Source organism: Osmerus mordax, chromosome 15 (assembly GCF_038355195.1).
Source record: "Osmerus mordax isolate fOsmMor3 chromosome 15, fOsmMor3.pri, whole genome shotgun sequence".
NCBI lineage: Eukaryota > Metazoa > Chordata > Actinopteri > Osmeriformes > Osmeridae > Osmerus > Osmerus mordax.
This window is the reverse complement of record NC_090064.1, coordinates 5,918,543-5,943,855: the sequence shown is the minus strand read 5'-3', so window position 1 is coordinate 5,943,855 and position 25,313 is coordinate 5,918,543. Positions and strand designations below refer to the sequence as shown.

Genomic DNA, 25,313 nt, shown 5'->3' with positions numbered 1-25,313 from the left:
CCTGGACTACGAGATCGCTTGATGTGAACAAATAAACTGTTCTACTGCAAACTACCCCTCTTCCTTTCCGCATTTGGGTTCACTATCCTGCCTTGTGTCAATTAATGGCATGAGGTTAGTATTACTACAAATGAAACCGTATATACTGTCGATTACATTTACTGTAGTTGTTTTATTTTCAGTCTATTGATCATTTTATGCATTAGGCTATTGGTCTGTTATCGTTTTAGCGCGTATAGGCACATAAAACACACTATAAGACACTATAAGGTCTGAATGACTAAGCAGTTTTTATACTGGATGCTGGGAGAAGCAATTTGGTGTGATGTGCTTTGAACCAGATGAACAGGTATTATGTTGAGCAATGGCTTTCTAGGAAAACAACCTGTGCATTGCTAGAAAGCAACAGGTGAAAAAAACAGTTGGAGTTGATGACTTCAGCATTTATTTCTTTACTGATGTACTGATGTGATTCAAGCTAGTTTTAATAACGAGAATGATGGGATGCATGCTACTTATCACACAAGTGCATAGTTATAAATTATCCTACTTGTCAACATTTTAAGAGTGCAGATATAAGAATAAACATGCCACATTGTAATTCTTAATATTGCAGATTTACTCAGATCAGGGTTCGAAATGATCTGACTCGTTGTGGTTCCCCATCAATTGTATCATAAAACTTTTTTTTTAGTACATATTAGTATTTTGTTATGTTATCCATATCTTTATCACTTTTTAATGTTACAACATCTTAGGTTTGGAATTTGAATATTTTGTACAATAATTTAAGATTAGCCTACCTGATATTCACTCCTGAAAATTATATCAAGGTCTACTGACGTGATACATAATGAAAAATGCTAGTTTTGTGGGACCCTCAAATAAAAACAATTATTATGGGGGTCCTCAGCCCCCCCTCATTTCGAACCCTGACTGATGAGTGACAGAAAAACCATGCACGGCACGTACGTAGAGGTAAACCACATTGACACGAAACAAAGTAACCAGCATTGTCACTCTGACTCAGCATTAAGAGCTATCTAAGGTCATCCACTGGGCAAAGCTTTCGAGTAGTGAGCTATGATGCCAATCTATGGGATTTCTCAGGTCACAGTCATACAATGTGTGTGTTGAGAATTTCTCTTCATCCATGAAGTTGTTTTAGTCCAGAAAGACAGGAAGGGTGGCACAGTGTGCGAAATCTAGTATGCCTCAAAACACCAGAGGTATTAGATAACGTTCTTGCATAGTAGATCAGAGATAATAGGCTGACACACAGTGATGAGGAAGTAGACATCAGCTCTGTCACAGAGGAAGGCTATGAAGACTTGACAGGACTGCAGTTGTGGTCCTCCATCACAGACCAGACAGGGAGGACGTGTTCAACCTCCACAGTCTTGTTTGACGGGGAGTATTGAGGAAGCTAGTGGTTTTGGTTCACAGTTCATGGAGGACAGGCAGACTGGCAGAGCGCTGAGGGGACGAGGGTCTCGCTGGTCACATGTCATGCAGGACCTCCAGAATGGTGGCAATGGACCAAGCCTGGGTCTCACAGCTGAAGGAGCAGTATTGGCCGTTCTCATTGGTCAGCTCTGGCAGGCCCTTCCATGACGACCTGACGGAGATGAGAAAATAAAGGGCTTGTGGATATTCTGTATCTCCATTGACAATGTCACATGGATTGAGGATAAACACGACACAAATAACAGATGTTAGTGGATATTACAGTCCATATTATTATTATTGGGTGAACTTTGACCCAAAGAGTCACCAGTGTGGTCACCAATTGTACCTCTCCAAGTGGATGTTGTGCCGAGAAAGGACATTTTTCACCAGGTAGACAGTCTTGTTGTATATGTCAGGCCCCATTTTCTTGGCAAAGTACAACTTGGCTCGCAGGAAGTATCCCACAGGCCAAAGCCACTCCTGAGAAGGAAACATGACCCCACGAGACGTCAAAATGGCCTCCAGAGAGAAGCATCAGAGAGTATTAGACAGGAGACAGTGGGTAGGAGCAATAAAGACACTCACGGGTCCCTGATGATAGTTGAAGCCCTTAGCCAGGTTGTGGTTGTCATTATCAAGACTATTGTCGTAAACTCCACAGTAAACCATGTCACTGTAGGAGGATGACAAGAAATGTCAAGCTGCACAACCGTGACAAGTCACACGTTTCTGCCAAGGATTCGGTTTTTGTTATATCTGCCATTTAAAGATTAAAGTAACAAACAAAACAATAAGCGGTGTACTTGTATATCTAGCTCTGTAGCCCTGCACTCCTGGTCTTAGGAGTAAACCTGACCGGAACCCTTGTCTGGCAGACTGGGGTGAATCCAACTCACTCTGGATCCAGTGTTTTCATCCCGAGGGGCCCGAGCAGCTTCTTCTCAGCTACATCCAGGGCCTCCCAGGCTTTATCCACAGTGAACAACTCAGGGGCCTGAAACACACACACACACACACACACACACACACACAGTGAGGACATGGGGGGGGGGGGACATCACTCCTCACCCACACACACACTGACTGGGACATGTTCACGACTGCTACCAATAGTCTGGATGAGCTCACAGAGGCTGTGACATCATACATCAGCTTCTGTGAGGACTGCTGTATACCAACACGCACCAGGGTAAGCTACAACAACGACAAACCCTGGTTTACAGCTAAACTCAGAAGGTTGAGGTTAGAGAAAGAGGCCGCGTTTAGGAGTGGGGACAAAGACAGTTTCAAGGAGTCGAAGAACAGGTTTAGCAAGGCGGTGAGGGAGGCTAAACGACTGTACTCAGAGAGACTAAAACACCAATTCTCTGCAAACGACTCTGCTTCTGTCTGGAGAGGGCTCAGGCATATTACCAACTATAAGCCCAGAGCCCCCCACTCCACTAACGACTCCCGCCTGGCCAACGACCTGAATGAGTTCTACTGCAGATTTGAAAGACAATTGGACAGTCCTGAACTACCCCTTCCCACCCAGGAGGCCTCCCACCTCCCCCCCTCTACAGTGACAACTCTCTCCATTGAGGAGGGTGAAGTTAACAGACTTTTCAAGAGGCAGAATCCCCGCAAAGCAGCTGGGCCGGACTGTCTCTCCAGCCACCCTCAAAGCACTGCGCTGACCAGCTGTCTCCAGTGTTTACCTACATCTTTAACACCTCCCTTGAGACATGCCATGTGCCAGCCTGTCTCAAGTCCTCCACCATCATCCCTGTGCCCAAAAAGCCAAGGCCAACAGGACATAATGACTACAGACCCGTCGCCCTGACCTCTGTGGTAATGAAGTCTTTCGAGCGCCTGGTGCTGGCACACCTTAAATCCATCACTGACCCTCTACTGGACCCCTGCAGTTTGCCTACAGAGCCAACAGGTCTGTGGACGATGCAGTTAACATGGCCCTCCACTTCACCCTACAGCACCTGGACTCCCCAGCATCCTATGCCAGGATCCTGTTTGTGGACTTCAGCTCTGCCTTCAATACCATCATCCCCGCCCTGCTTCAGGACAAGCTCTCCCAGCTGAACGTGCCTGATTCCACCTGCAGGTGGATCACAGACTTCCTGTCTGACAGGAAGCAGTGCGTTAAGCTGGGAACACAAGTCTCTGACTCCCGGTCCATCAGCACCGGATCACCTCAGGGCTGCGTCCTTTCTCCTCTGCTCTTCTCCCTGTACACCAACAGTTGCACCTCCAGTCATCCGTCCGTCAAACTCCTGAAGTTTGCGGACGACACCACCCTTATTGGGCTCATCTCTGGTGGAGACGAGTCTGATTATAGGTGGGAAGCGGCTAACCTGGTGACCTGGTGCAGCCAGAACAACTTAGAGCTCAATGCTCTTAAGGCAGTGGAGATGGTTGTGGACTTCAGGAGGAACACAGCCCCACTCACCCCCATCACCCTGTGTGACTCCCCAGTCAACACTGTGGAGTCCTTCCGCTTCCTGGGCACTATCCTCTCCCAGGACCTCAAGTGGGAACTGAACATCAGCTCCCTCATCAAGAAAGCACAACAGAGGATGTACTTCCTTCAGTAGCTGAAGAAGTTCAACCTGCCAAAGACAATGATGGTGCACTTCTACTCAGCCATCATTGAGTCCATCCTCACCTCCTCCATCACCGTCTGGTACGCTGCTGCCACTGCCAAGGACAAGAGCAGACTGCAGCGTATCATCCGCACTGCTGAGAAGGTGATTGGCTGCAATCTGCCTACCCTCGAGGACCTGCACACCTCGAGGACCCTGAGGCGAGCGAGGAAGATTGTGGCCGACTCCTCCCACCCTGGACACTCCCTGTTTCAGTCACTCCCCTCCGGCAGAAGGCTGCGGTCCATCAGGACCAATACCTCACGCCACAAAAACAGTTTCTTCCCTTCCGCTGTTGGCCTCTTCAACAAGGCCAAGGGACCACACTGACTCTAATGACTTCTTGCTTAAAACACACTGCTTTTTGCACTGCATTACAATAATGGTATCTTGTACATTTGTATTTTTTTTAATATTTGTATTTTTGTATTTTTATATTGTAATTTACGGCAACTTATATTTTATTTTATTGTATATTTAATTCTATTCTAATCTCACTTAGTACTGCTAGTTTATGTACCCTTAGTATAGATAGTCCACATATTTAAATTGTAGGTATATGTTTATTGTATGCACCTTCCTGCCAAAGCAAATTCCTTGTCTGTGCAAACTTTCATGGCGAATAAATCCCATTCTGATTCTGACACACACACACACACACACACTCACACACACACATAGCTTACATACCACGACCATGGCAATGGGGAAGTTGGATCGTAACTGGTAGTCACACCAGGGGCTGGAGGCGCCATAGCTGTCCTTGTAGATGCCTCTCTTATGGACCAGTTCAGGGTGCTTCTCGTTAGGGTCCTGAGGGTCATGGGACACGTAGAACTTCAGCTCAAAGTTCTCCTGGATCTTCCTGTCCCACTCCTCATAGGTCACAGAGAGATTCCGATCTAGAATAGATCACAGAGTACCATGAACGAACACACTGTATGGAATGACGATAACAAAATCAATTTAGGATAAAAGTCCGATTTTTTATATATATGTATATGTATATATATACCCAATTTTTATGGGTTACGAACTTCATAGTATGTAAAGGAACACAATTATTGGATATTAGGGGGCCCATAGAGTACCTTCTCTCCGAATGGTGACGGTGGTGTAAGGGAACAGTCCCTTCTTCTGGAGCTGGATCAGCCAGCGGATAGTGGACTTACACAACCCCACTATCTCCACCGCGGATCCATCCCTGAACACACACACACACACTACCTTCAAATACATGCCTTTTCTACGGCAGTCTTTAAAAGATGATTGGAATGAGCCGAGTGCACACGTTACCTGGGTGTGGCTGGGACACCTTTGTTGCGAGCTTTCACACTCTCTCCCATCTTATCCATCCAGGTGCCGCAGTTATGACGGTTGCCTCCATAAACAAACCCGGTTTCTTCACTGACCTTGGCCTCAACATTGAAGCCTGTGGTACAGTGACCCAAACATTCAACATCATTCCATTTTTAGGAGAATTAAATGATTTTTTTTTTTTTTTTACAGAATCTTTTGATTATAACTGCTTATATTAATTGGTTTCCTGTTTATCTACAGTAAATTTACATACAGCCAAACGAAACATGGACCATGTCGTTTTCTAAATGAGACAAATCCCTGTTATCTGAGGACGTCAGGGAAGCGTGACGTATGTATGGAACCTGGACAACTTGCCTTCATCACTCATGTGGCTGTCAATTTGCGGGCCAGCGTTCGGCTCCCTGAACTCAATCCCCTGCATGTGACGCTGCATGGCTTCCTGGACGAGGTCATACAGGGGCTGGTCCTGCCACGGTGACATCACGGGGTCACAGAGGGACAACAAAGAAGTATATCATCATACAATACAGTTAGCTATCCTATGTCTCTCTCTCTCTCATATAAATACATGCATATAAGTACAGTACAAACACACAGTTGGTTTCATGACAACATCATGATCCTCAAGCTTCTCCCTCGCCCGCCATCTTACCCAGGCTCCTGCGGGCTGCGGTTCAGACACGTTGGTGGGGTACATTCTGGAGACGGGGCACATGAGGATGTTGGCTCCGCCGGGCACCAAGCGCACGTAGTCCTGGATGCACTGCAGCCACCACCACACAGCGTCACGGCAGTTGTAGCGGGCGCCGGTGCCCTGGCCCAGCAGGTTGGGGATCAGGCCGTAGCGCATGGTGCCCGCGAAGGCCAGGATGATGTTCCTATGGAAACCGGGGTTAGACCAGCGTGAGGGGATGGGTATTCTGGTCTGATTGATACAGTAGGGTACTGTACTGAATGGAGTTGACGGTATTCTCCAATCTAACCCAATCTTTTACTGACTTTTACACTACCGTACCTCTATTTAACCTACCTCTTCTTGACCTCTACTCTACCATACCTCTATTCCATCTATCTGACTCTCTTCCCCCCTCTCCTCTCCTCTCCCCTGCGCTCCCCTCCTCTGCTGGTTAGGTTCTGACCTGGCTTCCAGGTGTCTGCCAGTCACCAGCATCAGGCCTCTGAGGGCAATAAAAGTGTCTCTGCCCCAGCAACGGAAGATCCCCGATGAGAAGTGAGGCAGACCTGAGGCAAACAAACATTTGTTTAGCGTATAACTGTCTGTCGGTTCGATTAACAGCAGCAAAAGTGTGCCTCTTCTAGCAGTGCGCATACAATGGCCAGGTTTCCCAGATTCGTTAAAAAGCTCTTAGCGTTAAGAGCTTCTTACATTTACATTTAGCAGACGCTCTTATTCAGAGCGACTTACAGTGAATACAGGGACATTCCCCCGAGGCAAGCAGGGTGAAGTGCCTTGCCCAAGGACACAACGTCAGTTGGCATGACCGGGAATCGAACTGGCAACCTTCGGATTACTAGCCCGATTCCCTAACCGCTCAGCCACCTGACTCTTAACGAATCTGGGAAACCCGGCCAATAACATTAAGTGCTGTAGCCAACAACACTGTCTCTGACCTGCCGCCATGGAGACGCAGCACTGCTCTTCCTGCTTGGTGACGTCACTGAGGCGGTAGGGCACATCGTTGAGTTTAGGGGAAAGGGGGGGCAGGGCAGGGAATTTGCCCACCCCACACATCTGCACTGAGCCCAGAGCGAGCTGCTTAACAAAGGTGGAACCATTCTGCACGAAGCTAGGAGAGCCAGAAAGAGAAAGACACAGATTTCAAAGTGATGCATGATGGGCGGTGTGTTTTGATTTGGGGCCAAAAGCAAACAAATGCACAAAGAACGCGAATCGGTTCACAACGGCCTACACGCCTCCATCTCCAGGCAAAACTTGAGGTCTCCTAAGTTGGCCCGACACATAAAATCAAACTAACCCGGACATGTTCTTGAAGACGACATCCAGGGCTGTAGAGTAGGCCCCAACGACGATGGCGTCAAAGTAGCAGGGCACCAGGTAGCGAGGGATGTGCTTCAGGTAGCTGAACATGGCCTGGAACCAAGCGCCCACCTAGAGGACACGGCAACACACGACACACTTAGTGTACCCAACCTGGATCACCGCTGCACCGTCACTAGACCACTATGGTCACTATCGGTACGTACAGTATACTGCCTACATATATATATTAGTACAAAATACAATTGTATATATAGTAAAAGAGAAATTTAAAAAGTTTACTGGTGTGTTTGTGGCTTGGGCTTTTGTGTGTGTGCACGTGTGTTTGAAATGGGGAAGGACGTGTACATAACGAAAGGTACAAATCTTTTACCTCCCCCAGGGCCCCTCCCTTGGCGACCAGGCGCTTGCTGACGTAGTCGATCATCCAGTCACCCTGACGCAGGTTGTCACAGAACGGGTGGCCCAGGTCGTTCTTCGGACGGATCTCTGACATCACCGACATCAGACCTGAGACAAAATAACAACGCCACTCAACTCATCTTAAGTGAACCAACTCATCATTTAATGTCCATTTGGAAATGTCCTGACCAGGGACGCCAACACACAGGAATTGAAATCCCTGCACTGTAGAGGGTTGGGAGACATTGCCCCATGCAGGATTTGTACCTTGCAGGCCACCATACTTGAGAGGCATCCAGGAAGGGATACCGTAGCAGCCTCCCCCATCCTCTTTCTCCTCTTCGTCACAGCGGAATAACAACATGTTCATGTCTGCCAGTGTGAGGTTAGACATGATACTGGACGACAGTGTGTGTGTGTGTGTTTGGACAGGGAGACAGAAAGGGAAAAACAGATACACAAAGAAATACATATAAACGGCAAAAAGTATGGCATATATGTACTGCAATGTAAGTGACTTCCTCCTCTGTTATCGGGAACACGTACAAGTCCAGAGGAGAGGTGAGGATCTCAGGTATGTGGTCACCCTGCACACTCCCTGCCTCGTAATGGGAGCTGAACTGGATCAGGTGGCGCCTCAGGATCCCAACCATCTCCTGGGACGTGGGGTCAAGACTCACCCTGGAGGAGGGGGGGGGGGGAGAGACTTTCAGAGGAGTTTTAGCCCCTTAGTGACTAGATGACTGGATACGTCCTTATGCCACGTGTTAGGTACCTGAAGACAATGACACTCCCAGGAGTGAGGTGCTTGAACGCGATCTCCTGGATGAATTCACTGCGGCCTTTGGCCTTGACGTCAGCCTGCTTGGCGATCTTGCTGTCCCTCAGCTGAAAGAAAGACACCAGTTGGCAGGGTTCTCACGTTCCGTTGTGCTAAACAATCAGAAAGACATCTAACAACAACGGGTCTTCAGACAAAGCCTGTAATGTGAGACGATCGCTTTTTTTTTTGTATACGAAGTATCAGGGGATGGGGAGGGGTGGCTTTCAAAGAAAGACAGAGAGGGGGAGGGAGGGAGAAAGAGAGAGGGAGATAAAAGCGCTAAAAACGCTTTGTCAACTTTTGCTTGGTCACTGTAAGATCTGAATGACTAAGCAGTTTTGTACGTCGGAAGCAATGTGGTGCAACGTCATCTGTTTATACACCAGATCATCAGGGATTTTGCTGAGCAATTGTATTCGAGGAAAAGTCAAGGAAAGGAAGGCGATGGGTGTGAAAGAAAGAGACACAGAGAGAGAGAGAGAGGGGGGGGGGAAGAAAAAGAGAGCGAGCAAAATAGACAAAGCGAGCGAGCGAGCGAGAACGAGGGCGAGAGGAAGGGAAAGGGCGACCGAGCGAGGGAGGAGGGGAGAGACGGGGAGAACGAGAGAGAGAGATGTGCACCTGGATGTGTTCTCGGATCTCCACAGTGTAGCCAGGCAGCCCGTTGATGTTGTCCTCGTCCTTGCTGTAGGGCCCGGACATCCTCTCCACAGTGCTGGCCTCGAGGACCACCTCCTCTATTTTACCTGTACAAATGTCAACGTTATTCCCACGTTGCCTTGCATTTTCACACTAGGCATGACCCGTGTAATACTGTGCGTATGACAAATACATCTCTTTGACTGTGACCGTCTACCCATACTCTGCCCTGAATTGCAATTTTACATACAGCAAAAACACATGACCCCACATGACACACACACGTGTGTGTGTGTACCTGGGATGAACATGGGGGGGGCATCTTCTTTGTAAGGGTGGGTCTTGGGGTTCTTGAATGCAGTGCGAGACACAGCCACCACTGACTGGTGTGTGCTGGGGCTGTGTCTGGTCACAGCCACTACATCCTCATCCACTTGGTCCACATAGACCTGGACACACACACACACACGCACGCACACACCATATAACCAAAGTACACAGGTATAGTTCTGCAAGTTAAATCCTGTTTAATAACCTGTAAAGCGTGACTACACAGGCAGAGCATTTGCATGACATTTCCACTCTCCCGAGCTGACCTGAGAGAAGCCCTTTGCGGCCAGCTCCTTGTGCAGCTTGTTGAGGGCCAATTTGCCAGCGTTGATCCCCGTCCTGATGTTCACCTCCCCTGAGGACGCGGGCTTGGCGCCTGGATTCCACCGGGGGTACAAGCGCTCCTCCTTCACCACTGAGATCTGGAGGGGAGGCAGGGACAACATGGAATGACAAAGAGGCAAACACTAACCACATCCCATTAACCTGTCCATCCATGCATGCTGGCGTTGTTGTTTACATCTTACCCACCTGCCAGGGGACAGAAAATGTCAGATTCACAGAAACAAATATACATAGACACACATACACACATTATGAAACTGCCCATTCATCCACGCTAATTGCTGTTGTTTCCAGTTTACCCACCTGGTGAGGGACCAGCTCGTCGTATCCTCTAGTGCTGCCTATAGCACAGCAGGCCATTGAGACGATAGCAGAGCTGGGGAGGGAATCGTACACGGAGCGAATCTACAGTATTCAAGGAGAGAGAGAGATATATGAGTACATTAGTCCATCCACAGCCACAGTTCCACAACACTATTCGAATCCTGGTTGGCGGTCCCACCTGAATGGGGCACTCGTTGTCGTGGGTGACGTCCAGGAACATGGCATGGGCGATGGAGGGCACCAGAGGCCTCAGACTGGGCTGGACGAACGAGCCCACAGGCTCCCCGCCAAACCTGTACACCAGTCTGCCCTCCTCTTGGCTGTCCCCTGCACTCATGGCCTCTGGCACACACACACACACACACACACACACACACACGCACGCAGTCACACTATGTATCTTTGTGGTTTGGGTGACTGGCAACCGTCAACAAGTAATTAAATACGTCACGGCAAAAGACACTCCTGAATGTCTTTAAGACATGTCAACTCACGTTCAGGCTGTTCTATAATTATGACCATATCCATGCAACGCACACACACATTTGAGCACAAACAACAATCTATCTTCCTAGCTCTGTATGTATATTGGAGCAGTGTACATTGCACTGCATAGCCTATGGGAGTACTGTAAAAACAGTAAACTGTTCCAAGTATTGTGTGAAAGTACTGCATGTGTGTACAGTACATTGTACTGTATATGGGCGTACTGTAACAACTGAATATTGTTGAGTGTTGTGGGAGTACTGCATGGGCTTACTTCCTGGGTGTACTGTGTGAGTACGGCACGTTTGGGCCGGCACGTCTTACCTCTGATGAGAGAGGTAATGCCCAGCCTAGTGACAAACACATTGTCCAGCTCCTCACTCCCGGTGAAGAGCTCGGCCACCACATACAGCTCAGGCCGCTGCTGGCGAGCGTGATCCAGCATGTGCTACAGCACGGCGAGCACAGAGCGCACACGCACGGAGCCCAGAGAGGAACAACACACCAGGGAATGGAGCGGGTGGAGTGAGAGAGAGGGACAGAGAGATAGAGAGCGATGGAGAGAGAGAGAGGGACAGAGAGATAGAGAGCGATGGAGAGAGAGGGACAGAGAGATAGAGAGCGATGGAGAGAGAGACAGAGAGATAGAGAGCGATGGAGAGAGGGACAGAGAGACAGAGAGCGATGGAGAGAGGGACAGAGAGATAGAGAGCGATGGAGAGAGAGGGACAGAGAGATAGAGAGCGATGGAGAGAGAGAGAGGGACAGACAGGCGGAGAGCGATGGAGAGAGGGACAGAGAGATGGAGAGCGATGGACAGACAGGCGGAGAGCGATGGAGAGAGAGAGAGGGACAGAGAGATAGAGAGCGATGGAGAGAGGGACAGAGAGATAGAGAGCGATGGAGAGAGGGACAGAGAGATGGAGAGCGATGGAGAGAGAGGGACAGAGAGATGGAGAGCGATAAAGCGTTGAAAAGAGAGCAAGTAAGAGAGTGCAAGCGAATGAGCTTAGCAAGAAGTCGGTATTAAGACCACACACAAAAGAGGAAGCCGTGCGGTTTTAATGAGCAACATGCAACAACCACAAGGAACAAATGTAGTTTCATTAGCAGCATGCAGGTCAATGGCAAGGAACAGAGAGAAGGAAGAATAAAGGAGGAATTCAGTTGGTGTACAGGTAGGATCAATTAATTATGTTTTTTAGATATGTTATTTTAAAAGATGGATTTGGTGATATGTCAGATATGAATACAAGGAATTCAGTGAAATGAAAACGGCAGCGAGTTAGTTTAAATACAGGTATTAGCATATGTTGTAAGATGAGACCGTAAGTGGAGTATGCCAATTGAACAATTGAGAGAGAGAGACAGAGAGAGAGAGAGAGAGAGAGAGAGAGAGAGAGAGAGAGAGAGAGAGAGAGAGAGAGAGAGGGCAAAGGGAGGGACAAAAGTACAAAGATTTAGCACCATGCACAGAACAATGCTTCTCTCACTACACTTGAACGGATGTCCCAGAAAATGCTAACTGAGGGTTAGCCAACTCACTTTCCAAATGCAAAAAGTCAAAAAAAGATTTTGAGATCATAACTTACTGATACTACTACAGTCCAAACATCCCAACACATCAAGGCATAGTTTTTAGATGTCCAAGAGACATAAACAAGCGCTAAGTGTAATTCATTGTGAGTTGGCTAACTCTCTACAGTCCATTTTCCAGAACACCCCTCAGTTCCAGTCAGCTGAACCTCACACGGAGAGCTGGCAAGTACCTCGGACCAGACTGGTGATCCCCAGCCGATTCACAAACACATTGTCAATCAGCTCGCTGCCGGTGAACAGTTCTGCTATCACATACAGGTTAGGCCTGACTGCCCTAGCAGCTGCCAACATAGCCTATAGAGACAACACACCACAGTTACACCAGGCTTACTGGCCTCACAGACTAGAATACTTCATGTGAAATGTTCAATTCCAACGTTTACGGAGGTAAAAGAGAGAAAGGTATCAAAATAATACTGTTGGAGAGACAGAAGATGATTTTGGACTTGATCGGATATACATGGGTAGCACCAATGACATAATCAATAAAAGCCCTGATGCTGGTACTCCAAGAACCTCAAGTCTAACGATGGTACTGGTTGATATCTACAGCAACGTAAGACTTGAGTATTCTTGTCCAACGTTGTGGTAGATATCAACCACACTTGAGGTTCAAAATTAAATTACCTCAGCCACGTGCAGGGGTGTAGAGTGACAGTTGTCGAGGCGGACGCCAGCGAAGTGCTTGGCTGTGATCTCCGTGTACATCTTCATGTGGGCCCACAGGTAGGGACAGTCCTCAGGCTTGTCCCCGTAACGCAGCTTCACGCTGTCCCCCCAGCAGATCAGCTCCCTCCGCAGGTACACCTGAGAACCTGGACAAGGAGCAAATCATCATCCTGATGGGTCTCTCAGAAATAGACCCGCAGACAGTAATAAACTGGTATTTGAACTATGGTAAATTGAGATGCATGGTCATGAATTTTCCCAAGGAATATAAGTCCTGGCAATGACATCTGAACTGAAGAAAAAAGTTCTGACATCTGAAGAAAAAGCACAAATCTCTAGCACCCCCTGCTGGTACACACTGGTTGTTGTAATGGTTGTCTTTTCAATAACAAATTTTGAATTTAGTGAATTGTACGTGAATATGGGGCTACAAATGTACAAAACACCACAAAATATACAGTACAAATACAAAACATTACATTTGTGAGGTTAGGTCACTTGTTAGCTACTCCTCATGCTAGCTAGCAGGATGTCAAATAGCCCAGCTACCGTGCGTTAGCTAATTATAGGCTGAGGTAAGCTGACCAGGTTCTGCAAAGTTCTTCAGTGGGTCGTCTCCCATCACCCAGCCATTGTGAGCCAGGAAGTGACAAGCCTTGTCAGCCTGGTTCATCAGCTGCATTTCCTGCTCGAAGGTCACCTCTTCAAAGGGGAAGGTGAAATATCTGAATAGTAAGAGATGTTCAATTAGTTTGGAACTTTTTCTGTTCAAATTAAAGGACACATTATTACTGGTAAACCGACCAGTTCAAGAGCTCCGGTACCTTGTTACAAGTGGATCCTTCCTTGTAATGGGTCCAAGCTTAGGCCCGTGGTCTGCAAGACGTTCGTAAACTACAGTCCCCATGATGCAGTCGATTGCCTGAGCGCAAAAGAAAACAACAATGAGTGTTGCCGTGAATCAAGAAGAGCATAGACAATCCCACACCCACATACAGCGCACAAGCATATACCTTCTCCTGGTGATGCTGCATTTCCTTAACCCGTTCCAGGTTAACCTGTTCAAGCTTCTTCTTGAACAAGTCACAGCAATCTGTTAAGGCCGAGGGCCCATTTCTGTGAAACACACAAAACAGACTTGTCACACCTCACTTCACTATCAACAAAACACTTCTGGAAGGTATAACTGTCCTCTGGCCTGTAACAGTGAAGTCAAGGCCTTCTTGCCAAACCACAACTCTTGATACCTGTACACGGGTTCTAATCCATGTTTTTGGTATTGGATGTGTAGCATTGTTCTAATCTGAGTCAGGTGGCTGAGCGGTGAGGGAGTCGGACTAGTAATCCGAAGGTTGCCAGTTCGATTCCCGGTCATGCGAACTGACGTTGTGTCCTTGGGCAAGGCACTTCACCCTACTTGCCTCGGGGGAATGTCCCTGTACTTACTGTAAGTCGCTCTGGATAAGAGCGTCTGCTAAATGACTAAATGTAAATGTAATCTCATGTAATGACCCACCGATGAGGTATGAAGATCTCCAGGGCAGAGGACATGTCCACAGAGTTACCAAAGCGCCTGCACTGGGGGTCCTGGAGGATCATTAACTGCTTCTTGCTGTCAGGGTCTGCTGTACCTGAGAGACTACCTGGAGGAGCAGGCCACACACAGGAAGGGATTAGAACAGGTTGTCAAAGAGCTCAAAATGATTGTGTTTACTTAGTTACCTAATGTTGTGTCATTTTAGTCTGTATGTTAAATGCTGTTTGCGAGCCCCTTACCTAGGACAATTGTTGATCATTATATGTTTTTTTTGTTTTTTGAAAACTATCAAAGGCAACGGTTTTGGAGGTGGAAATTCATATTTACCTCAGAAGCTAAGGGCATTGTGTCACAACAGTTACCAACGTAATAATGTGCCGTCTGCTTCCCATCCCTGTTACAACAACAAGAACACCACCACCACTCTGACCTGACTGCAGCAGCTTCAAGAACTGCTCCGCTGTTTTCTCCACGTTGACCTGGAAGAACTCCCACAGCTTGAGCTTGGGGTAGACCTCCTCCAACAGCAGCTGGCGCAGTGCCTGGGGGAACACAGACACAGCTAGAGCAGTGCCTGGGGGAACACAGACACAGCTAGAGCAGTGCCTGGGGGAACACAGACACAGCTAGAGCAGTGCCTGGGGGAACAGACACAGCTAGAGACGTGCCTGGGGGAACACAGACACAGCTAGAGAAGTGCCTTCATCCAACCCTGTACTTAGGCATCACTAATCTCCCACTTGTGGGTATTCATTTAGCAGACACTTCTATCCAAAGCAACGTGCACCACAGGGGTGGGATTTCAACCGGCGACCTCAATCCGCAGTCAAAATCAGCTCTAACCACGTCCCATTCAAATCCTTTTAAAAATCCATACTCGGATCCGACTAGCGCCTTTAAATACACCGAGCACCCGACAAGCCTTAAAAATGACAGACTCACCTTCAGCTGCGTTTGGGTCTCTACGAGGGCGGGGACCCCCAGCTCGGCGTATACCCCGTCAGCCAGGTCGCAGGTGAGGTGCCACAGGGCGCGGTCCAGCACCCAGGCGGGTTTCAGGTGGGGTGAGTTCACCAGGTTGTAGCCACACTCTGGGTGAAGACGGAGCCACTTGCTGTTGGCAGCTGGGTAGAATGGAGGGGATCCTCAGATGAATACATAGGATACGTCAGGGTTCCCACACGCCTTCTTAAACATTCAAACCCAATGACTTTTCAGGCCCAATCGCCTCAAACTCAAGGACCCAACGGCATAGTTTGGGACAGGGATCAATATTCATTGCTATTTCATAATGAGAACTTGCAGGCTACACAGAAGCTCACGGACAACGATTAAAGAGAGAGAGAGGCTTGAATGTGTGAACACTTCTCAATCGTGCCGTGTTACAGGGACGGCAAACTTCGTTGTCTCTTGCCTTCTCTAGCACGGCAAAGATCTTCAATCTCTACTCTTGCAAAGAGTAGAGATTCAAGATTCAAACCATTTCAATGAAACCATGTCCTTTTATGTACTTTTTCAACTTTCAAGCCCCTGACTTTTTTTTCACAAAAGTTCACAAACTTTCAATGATTTCAAGGGCCAAAGGGAACCCTAGTTGAACACATGTAGAAGGACATCACCTCACACAGTAGGGGGCTCCATCTACAGGGACGTTTACATTTACAAACAAACTAATCTAGGGCTAAATGACTAATCTAACAAACTCATTATTCTACTCTATAATCCAGGAAATTCCTATGGTATGGTTGTGTTTCACTCGTGTTTTCAATCGTAGACCGATGTCAAGGTTAAACAGTTAAAAAGTTTGCTTTTCCTTCACTGGCCTTCTTAGTGTGGCCTATGGTGTTAAACTGAGAACACATACCGTACATAACACACACACACACACACTTTCTCTCACACACACACACACACACACAAACATACGAGAACATTTATAGATTTAGACAGGGGATCTTCTCTGACCTGGTACATTGCGTTTCATGTTGGAGCTTGATGGTGTCCCTTTCTGAGCAAGCCACCATAGCAACTCTGGACTCCATAATGACTGAATATGTACAAGTTCATGGCAGTGATCTCTGTCACTCTTCCTGGAAAAAAACTGTCTCAATAGATGAAAGAAAATCTACTGGATAGCTACCAGGACAAACACCTCTCCTATTATTTTTAACAGATTCTTGATGGGATTCTACATTTACATTTAGTCATTTAGCAGACGCTCTTATCCAGAGCGACTTACAGTAAGTACAGGGACATTCCCCCAAGGCAAGTAGGGTGAAGTGCCTTGCCCAAGGACACATCGTCAGTTGGCATGACCGGGAATCGAACTGGCAACCTTCGGATTACTAGCACGACTCCCCCACCGCTCAGCCATCTGACTCCCCGATTCTGTCACATATTTCTCAGAAGAATATGTTTCGAACTGAACCTACAATATGATGGTATTAGCTATTACAATAACTGATTAACTTATTTGAGGGAGCTGGCTTCAGTATACAATTTGGCTGCTCCAGCCTAACTAGCACGTTTTGTATGTGTCGACATATAGAATAGCAGGCTGCTATATTTAGCATGCATGCAGCTATGCAGAGCAACACCAAAAAGACATATGACATGTGTACCCAGTGCCGGTCCTTGCTATAGGCCACATAGGCAGCAGCCTAGGGCAGCATGAAGAGGGGGGCGGCAATTTCCCAAGTGCATCCATTTAAACGCACTACCAGCAGAGGGCGCCAACCGCGGCGTGCCCCTGTTTGCCCCCGTCCCGTCCAGTCTGTGGGCAAACACCACCCTACCACCTTAAAAAACACATTTTCTGCGGGAAAGCCTGGATTCATTACCAAACTGAACTCAAATCCAAGTAAACAGTGAGCAACACTGTAAGAAACCCTGAGGCAATCACGTCCATTCCAAATACATAGTCCTGCAATGTTCCAGCCTAAAGCACTCATCAATCCTTCCACGATCTATAAATAGAAAAGTCCAGGACAACTGCTTTATTCTATCTCGGTCAGCAGAATGTTGCTGCACACAATCCAAAGCACATCAGACCGACTGGGGCCTTGACAGGCTCCCATCCCCCCAACTTTTCCCCCCACTATCAGACTAAATGAGGAGCCGAAGATACTCAAGTCCTGTGCTCCTGGTCTTTTAAGACGCCATGTCATGGGGTTATGAGAATGTGTTCACCTCAGTTACCTTCAGTGTGGATAAGATCAAGCCAGGTTGGCAGGCTGTCCTAGTCCAAACTGAGACCATGATGCAAGCCCCACAGCTGCAGCTCTAACGTTGGTCTGGCCAAGAGGAAAAGGCCATTCTGAGGTCAGCACAGATAGTTCTAGACCAGGCATCAAAGGTCGCCTCAGCACTGTGGCATACTCAGTCATTTAGCAGACGCTCTTATCCAGAGCGACTTACAGTAAGTACAGGGACATTCCCCCCGAGGCAAGTAGGGTGAAGTGCCTTGCCCAAGGACACAACGTCATTTGGCACGGCCGGGGACTTGAACTGGCAACCTTCTGATTACTAGCCCGCTTCCCTCACCGCTCAGCCACCTGACCCCCACATTGCAGGGGGAATTCCTGTTTGCAAACAACAACAACAGGAACTACCTTTAAACGTGCCATTGTGTGTGTCTGAAGGGTCTAATTGGCTGTCAGCAACAGGTTGCGTACCCTCAACAGAAAGTAGAGGCCAAAAAGCAGATCGGAATTCTGCTGCTGCTGCCTAGCAGCAAGAGAGTTGCCACAACCTCCTTTGAATGATGAACAGAAGTAGGATGATGTCATATTGATGAGACAAATTCGCCATCATTGTTAAAACACCCCACTAACCTACCACAACTGCCAATATTCGAAAAGAGGGAAAGGCGTCCTCATCTGGCCTCGAATTAACTGACGTTATGTCGTAAAATCCCCTCTCATACTGTAGGTAACCTAATTTGACCATGAACTAACACGCCCGCGTCTATATCTATCGTATTGAATCCCATGAATGAGTAAAGAGCTAACCTGTGTGATTGTAGACCACGTCGGTGATGCAGACCATGTTCCACTCCTTCTTCAGCTTGTCCACCAGCTGACCCACGTCCATCCAGGTGTAGTTCTTCCCCGGGGGAGAGAGGTCCGGGTTGAGCTCCAGCTGGTCAGCCAGGGAGTAGCAGGAGCGAGAGAGGCCCAGCTTCTGCAGAGGAGTGAAGTGGATCATGTTGTAACCTAGAGAGAGAACCAAGAAAAAAAAGATTGATTTTTATGGTTGATTTCTGTGACTGACAAGACTAGTCTAGTCTCTATGGATTACTGGATCAATGAGCAAATGTGTCTATTGCGTCATTAATAGTGGTTAGTGGAAACATCATTGGATTCATTTTCAAATGTACATAATATTCACGTTGAAATGAACTGATAAGAAGCAACAACAGCAAGGTGGACCTCAGGGTTCATTTGTTGCAAATACTGGATAAGTTCAATGACCAGCAGACTACTTAAACAGTCCTGTCATATTGTCAAACACAATTATGTGTACATACCCTGGGATGAGCATGGGCAAAAAATAAGCAGGATAAACACTGTGCTTTGTCATGTCCAAATTGAAGATATTCAAGATATTATGATGTCAAATATGAAGAACTTTATGGTCTACAATAAGTAAATATTAGTTTGCTTCTAATGTGAACCTAAACATGCCACAATTGTACCGTAAGCTGTCCCAGAAGTATAATACAACTATTTTCCTCACTACAATATACAACTTCCCATGATGCCCCTCTCACCGGTCTCCTTGGCAACCCGGAGCCTGTCAGGCCACTCGTCCAGGGGTCCGAGGCACTTGGCCAGGTAGGTCTGGATGGTGACACAGTCCAGCGGCAAGGCGTGGTTATCTTCCCCCACACGCAGGACGGGGTCCACCACGATGTAGCCACCACCCACCTTCTCATTGTTCCTAACCCACAAAGCCCCCAGAAAGTGAAGGATTTACCACTGGCATAATCAGTCGATGAAGTATTACCCTACATTTCCTCATTATACAGTATATTATACATGATGTAAACGTTTGAATCCTAACACTGCTACCATATTGGTTCTGAAAGGGGAGAAACATATCTGTAACTCGACCCACTTCATAACAAATAAAAGGAAGATGCGTCCGACAAGTCAATTGCATTGTGGGTAATGACGGTGGGATTGCTTTCATGGCAAATCAACACTCCCATCTCTACACACACACTGAGAGGGGAGAGGAAGGGACCTACCCACAACCAAAGTAGTACTGATATGAGCCGGCCACCTTCAGGTCCAGTTTACAGTACTTGTCCGAGTCATCCTCTTTCCCTGCGGTGTTGACCCAGTCCAGGGGACGGAACTTAACACGTTCAAACTTCTCTCCTTCTGCTGGGTAGTTGGTGTGGACATAGACATGCTTTCCCTGCAGAGTGGGGCCCAGGCGGAACTGGAGCTCAAAGCCTGTTGGGTCATATAGTATTGAATAACACTTAAGAGAGGCTAAAAGCTCCTGACAATTTAAGACGGGAGTGTGTAGAAGAGTACATATTTTGTGCTTGTACAATGTGTCCCCCCAGCACATGCCATGGTGGTAATATTACATAACGACGAGTGACCTGTCAAGGACAGAAAGTGGACTTCTGAAAGTGGGACGTTTACATTTCTGTCCTTATGAATTTCCTGTTCATACACACATATATACAATGTCTAAACGGCAAACCAAATCTATGCCTATTTTGCTGAAAATAGTAGGTTTGCAGATATAAGCCACAGAACACATGTGGGTGTGTCAGTTCTACTACAAGTAGATACAATATATTTAGTTTAATATCTCTTAAGCCTTACTAACCTTTACACTTGAATGTACCTTCATAAAATATGTCATAGTTGAAACCCTTGCCATAACAAAACAGAGTTTAAATAGTTCAAGAAATCAGTCCCTACTTGAATAAACCCACTTGAATTATTTAATACTACTTCTTAAACACATGCGTATTGCTTCTATGAAGTGACAACAAAGAGTATAGGCTCATTCATAACAAGATGGTTTATAATAGAAATCGTAGTGGCGTACCTTGCTCTAGCCGGAACAGAGTTCTCTCCAGTCTCTCCATGTCATTTAGGAGCAATACGCGGGTCTGTCTGGCGCGGACCATTTTCTCGTTCCTTTTTTAGGATGCCCTTTACATGTGGGAAGCGATGCCCCTTTCTCACCCCGCTTCCTTCTACTTCAATAGAGGGGGAGACAGGGGGTAATGAGATAGCATGGATTGACCCCACAGTATGATCTTTTCTCATCTGCTTGGCTTTTAAGCGTAAATTCAAGGGCAGAACCTGAGTTGCTCAATAGTGGAGCATAACTTCACAGTGTACTTTCAGAATCAGAATCAGAATCCGCTTCCTCACAATAAGAAAAATGGACGCTGATCTTCCTGTGTTTTTAACTAATTCAATTAAACATACTTGCACACTACGAATTCGTGTCGCCAATCCGGATATTGTTCAAGATTGCCATGTCAAAGTGAAAGTCAACTGCCAAAGTTGAACATTTTGTCAAATTAACTGTTGTCAAATAAACATCTAAGAGCACGAATAGTACTAAATAACTAAATTTGGAGATATACATGCGGACATGCACGCAGCATACAGCCCAGCAAGACCTGAATGAATGCGTGGAAGCAGCATTGACTGTGCATTGCAGGATTCGCATACACATAGTTTCACCCCCCTACATTGGACTATGGTTGCATAGCAAGTTAATTCGATAAGAGCAAAATCACCTTGTTCTTCCGCGAGTGAGTAGGCCACTGCGCACGACCAGCTCTGAGGGCTGGGGTACAATTGCAGTGGTTGGGGGGCGTGGCGTCATTGGGAAACTTTGCCAACCCCTTTTGACATATTACCGTTTATGTCCTCTGACGGTGTTGAATAAGTATAGTTGACACGAGCACTCAACTCAACGCTTAAATTAAGTAGTTTGGTTATCAAGGTGGTGTACAATAGCTTTTTTTTATCCGGATGAGACTTGCCTGTTGGAAGTTATTGCTGGCTCAGCTTTAAATTATTTTATTTAAAATAATTAAAACAAACAATTGGTTACTTACTGCACAAAGACAATCTGAAGTTAAAATACGGACCGAATGGCCTACTTTGAATAATCTTTGTGCCTACCCCGGGCGACCCACTGATAGATTGAGTAGGCTAAAGACCGCCCCCTTTTTCAGTGTAGACGGGAATCCTTAGATGAGTAAGCTCTTGGAAACTGAAACGAGGTAAGAAGATATTGATATCCATATTAGATTTACAAATACGAACTTGTAGTCAAGACAATTACATAAACACTTAAATAATGTTTGCCAATAGTTGATCAGCATCTTGAACAACTGCATTCCTTTCAAACTTTGAACTATGAGGACACTTGTGTGGCGGTGTACGGAGAGACTGAGCATACGCTTTGCAGTTGACCTCGAGGCAACAATACTTGTCATCGGGGCAGTGTGTTCTAGGTGTATCGATAGGTGTCACAGTCAGTGTTTTTGTGTACGACAATTGTTTGTACATTTTACAAGGTACATTTGGTGTAAAGTTTTTTGAGAAACAGCACACATTTATCGAGAAACGCCTTCATTATCGCTGAGACCAGTTTGGTTTTCCGTCTGCAACAGGCTGATTAAAAGACCACATACACAACTTTAAGAGGAAGAAAACCATCAGAAATGTCCTTCCCGTGATAAACGGGAAGGAAGGAACACATGTACAGGATCCAGTCATGGTGCTATTAGTCAGTGTCCAGTACTGGATAAGCTTACTTAAATCCACTTAAATTTAGACAAACCGGTTATTTAATCTTCCAGGTTCTTTCCAGAAGGTTCCTTGGTTCTCATAGTATTCTTAAAAGACCTTCACTAATGCAATGTCTCTGTCTTTTCAGATGCTGGCCTTGCATCTCTTGTCAGTGGTAGTGGCTCTGTGTATGGGGCCAGTCTCTGGCTTTAGCAACGGGAAGGTTTCCCAGGCCTGTGGGGACATGGTGCCAGTGCACGGCTCTGAGTCCAGCCCCCTGCCTGCTCCTTACAACATCTCTGTACACACTTCGACTTTTGGTCCTGGGGACAATATAACAGGTAACTGCCCACAGAGCATTTACTTAGATCCTTAGAGAACCATGTAAGCGAAACATCTTTTTTTGCATACAGTAGAAGGTAGTAAGACCGATATTGCAGCATTGTAAGTGTTGTTATATATATTTTTTGATCGTTTTCCCCCTGCTTTTCCGCAGTCACTTTATCCGTCGCCATTTCTGGGTCAGGCTACTTTAAGGGCTTCCTGATGGAAGCGAGGGAGGCTGGGAACCCCACTGGCTCTCCTGTCGGGTCGTTCATCCTGGTCAACCCAGCTGTGTCCCAGCTGCTGCGCTGTGGCCACACGCAGGTACTGTGCAGGGCTGTCTGACTGGCCTCTAATCCCACTGGCTTTACCTTAGTTATGGCATGACAAAGCAAGAAAAATAGGTGTTACTTGCCTCGTTCTTTGATAGATCTTTCCTGACAGTAATGTGGGGTTTGGTGAAAAACGGTGTGTGTTTATGGTTGCTAACCAACCCTGTCATTTGAAGGGATCCGCAGTAAGCCACACCAGCGATTCCAAAAAGACAGAGGTCCAAGCTCTGTGGGAATGTCCAAGGAACCCTCCAGAAAAAGTTCAAATCCTGTGAGTAATCTCCACTTCTGTTCCTGTCTGAAACAGTTAGTCAACAAACATTCTCAGTTTGCATTCTGCATAAAAGATGGCAGTTTGGCTTAATATGCATTATGTAGTACTTACGGTCTTACACACTTTTGTACCTTTTTAATGCAACACCACTGGTTGTACTGTGTTTTAAATAGATTTTCAGACCTATTCAATGTTCTACTACATGCGCATGCTTATCTTGTTGTATCAGGGTGACGGTGGTGCACAAATATAAGGAGTTTTGGGTGAAGGTCCCTGGTCCTGTGTTGTCTCTAAAGGGGACGACTCCAGAACCTCCTCGCCCCTCTGCCTCCACCACTAAACCCCCCACCCCATCTCCACTGCCCAGTCCTGTGAGTCACCGTCTTGGTGGGGTGGGGAGTGGAGTGGAGTGGAGTGTAGGGGAGGGGAAAGGAGAAGAGGGGAGAGTGTCTGTTCACACGATGATTAGAACTGTCTTTCTCCCCCTCTCCACCTCAGTTCACCTCGGTCGGCTGTGGCGGCAGCAAGTCGTGCTTGCGGGACCCTGTGGGCTGTGACCCAGAGGCCGACCTGCACTGCTTCTTCCTGTCCTTCACCCCGGAGGGAAACACTGTGCTGTTTGAGCTGAGCGGGCCGGCGGAGGGATACATGTCCTTCGCCCTGTCACTAGACAAATGGATGGTTCGTACAGAGACCGCATCACTCTACCCAAGAAGAAGCAGTACCGTACTTGACAGTCATACCCGAGTGTGCATGGCGCTTGAATAAAATCACAAAACTGTCAGTAGATGGCGCCACAGTGTTTGTCTACTCAAATTCATCCTCAGAGGGGCCAATAGGAAGTATGGTACTTGGCCCTCCAGGTATTACAGCAGGTGATGTCGTCTCTGTATGTTCGTAGGGTGACGATGACGTGTACCTGTGTGTGAGAGACGGCGAGGGCGTGAACATCGACGCCGCCTACGTCTCTGGACGAACACACCCTCTGCTGGCGGAGAAGGTGGACACGCACGCATGGACACGCATACGCCTGCTCCCCTGTTGGAATGCATGCACTGTCTTGTTGTTATGTTGCCGAAGTGAAAGTGGGCTGTTTTAACCACGGAACTTGTCTCTGCGTTTCACCCAGGATGTTCTGTCAGAACGGGCCTGGAGGCTCTCTGACGGGGTCATCCAGTGTCGTTTCCGTAGAAACGTGCGGACTGCGCAGCAGAGCGACGGCAGGTTCAATCTGGACCAGAGCTTCTTCCTGTTTCTAGCTCACGGCAGGGCCGAAAACGGCGCCATACATAGACACGACCGCCAGCCTTTGATTTCCACCAATCAAAAGGTCCTAACAAGCACTCCTGAGGATCTGATTGGCTCACGATCACCTTTGATGATCAAGTTCCATGGTGAGTGCACATAACCCAGTTCTAACTCCTGATAATACATCATATTAAAAAACCCAAAACGACATTTGATGAGTTACAGATAATAAAAGCCCTTAAATGAAAGGAAATTCCAATGAACACCTCAACCCATGCTACCTCCCCATCCATTCTCAAGCTGTAATATACATACACATATTTGTGGTGGTCTTAAACCTGGCTATGAAGGCTCAGCCCTTCCAGCCAGTCTGGACTTCTCCACAGCTCTGAGTCCACCTCCCCTGTCTCCAGGTGCATTGATGCTTGTAGCCTGGATGTTTACTGTCAGCACCGGGGTTGTGGTCGCTCGCCACTTCAAAGCAGACTGGCCGGAGAGGACGGTATGCGGGCAGAAGATGTGGTTTCAGGTACAGCATCGGCATCAACACATGACGGTCTTTCTCCCTGTTCTCGATGATGATGATGTGAATGCGTGTCTACAGGTGCACAGAAGCCTGATGGCCGTGTCTGTGGTGCTGACCTGCGCGGGGTTCACCTTGCCCTTCGTCTACAGAGGAGGATGGAGCAAGGTGAGTCTGCTCGGCCTCCGCGCCGGTCTCATCCTGCTTCTTACTTTCATGGCCGTCTGTAGGATTCTGCACCACCAG

The 25,313-nt window shown here is 47.2% G+C and overlaps 2 protein-coding genes across 4 annotated transcripts in view; one reads left to right on the top strand and one right to left on the bottom strand.

The window, feature by feature from the left end:
• Positions 1-428: 428 nt before the first annotated feature.
• LOC136957335 (glycogen debranching enzyme-like) lies at positions 429-20,811 on the bottom strand. 2 transcript variants are annotated; one of them, XM_067251198.1, is made up of 33 exons: positions 20,658-20,811; positions 19,834-20,044; positions 19,354-19,523; positions 18,593-18,796; positions 15,525-15,706; positions 15,013-15,124; positions 14,562-14,688; positions 14,059-14,161; positions 13,870-13,967; positions 13,631-13,770; positions 13,004-13,191; positions 12,547-12,670; positions 10,470-10,633; positions 10,271-10,372; positions 9,889-10,044; positions 9,591-9,741; positions 9,275-9,399; positions 8,606-8,718; positions 8,377-8,511; positions 8,098-8,228; positions 7,802-7,938; positions 7,406-7,539; positions 7,041-7,216; positions 6,548-6,650; positions 6,061-6,286; positions 5,763-5,874; positions 5,382-5,517; positions 5,177-5,289; positions 4,776-4,987; positions 2,346-2,443; positions 2,035-2,122; positions 1,796-1,929; positions 429-1,618 (listed from the first exon to the last, which is right to left on the bottom strand). In XM_067251198.1, exons 1-33 carry the CDS (start codon positions 20,737-20,739, stop codon positions 1,501-1,503), a joined length of 4,605 nt encoding a protein of 1,534 aa, XP_067107299.1. In that variant the 5' UTR covers positions 20,740-20,811; the 3' UTR covers positions 429-1,500. The 2 variants fall into 2 exon arrangements, with proteins under 2 accessions (XP_067107299.1, XP_067107300.1); XM_067251199.1 differs by lacking the exon at positions 12,547-12,670 and adding an exon at positions 11,102-11,225.
• A 711-nt stretch (positions 20,812-21,522) lies between these two features.
• The window catches only part of frrs1b (ferric-chelate reductase 1b), an 8,022-nt gene continuing 4,231 nt past the window's right edge, over positions 21,523-25,313 (top strand). The window contains exons 1-10 of one of the 2 annotated variants that reach the window (XM_067251200.1): positions 21,523-21,855; positions 22,515-22,707; positions 22,863-23,014; positions 23,199-23,293; positions 23,526-23,667; positions 23,795-23,977; positions 24,198-24,296; positions 24,426-24,690; positions 24,958-25,073; positions 25,149-25,235. In XM_067251200.1, the coding sequence (XP_067107301.1) occupies positions 22,515-22,707; positions 22,863-23,014; positions 23,199-23,293; positions 23,526-23,667; positions 23,795-23,977; positions 24,198-24,296; positions 24,426-24,690; positions 24,958-25,073; positions 25,149-25,235 (1,332 nt within the window). In that variant the 5' untranslated portion in view covers positions 21,523-21,855. The remainder of the gene's footprint in view (positions 21,856-22,514; positions 22,708-22,862; positions 23,015-23,198; positions 23,294-23,525; positions 23,668-23,794; positions 23,978-24,197; positions 24,297-24,425; positions 24,691-24,957; positions 25,074-25,148; positions 25,236-25,313) is intronic. The other variant, XM_067251201.1, reaches the window with a different exon arrangement.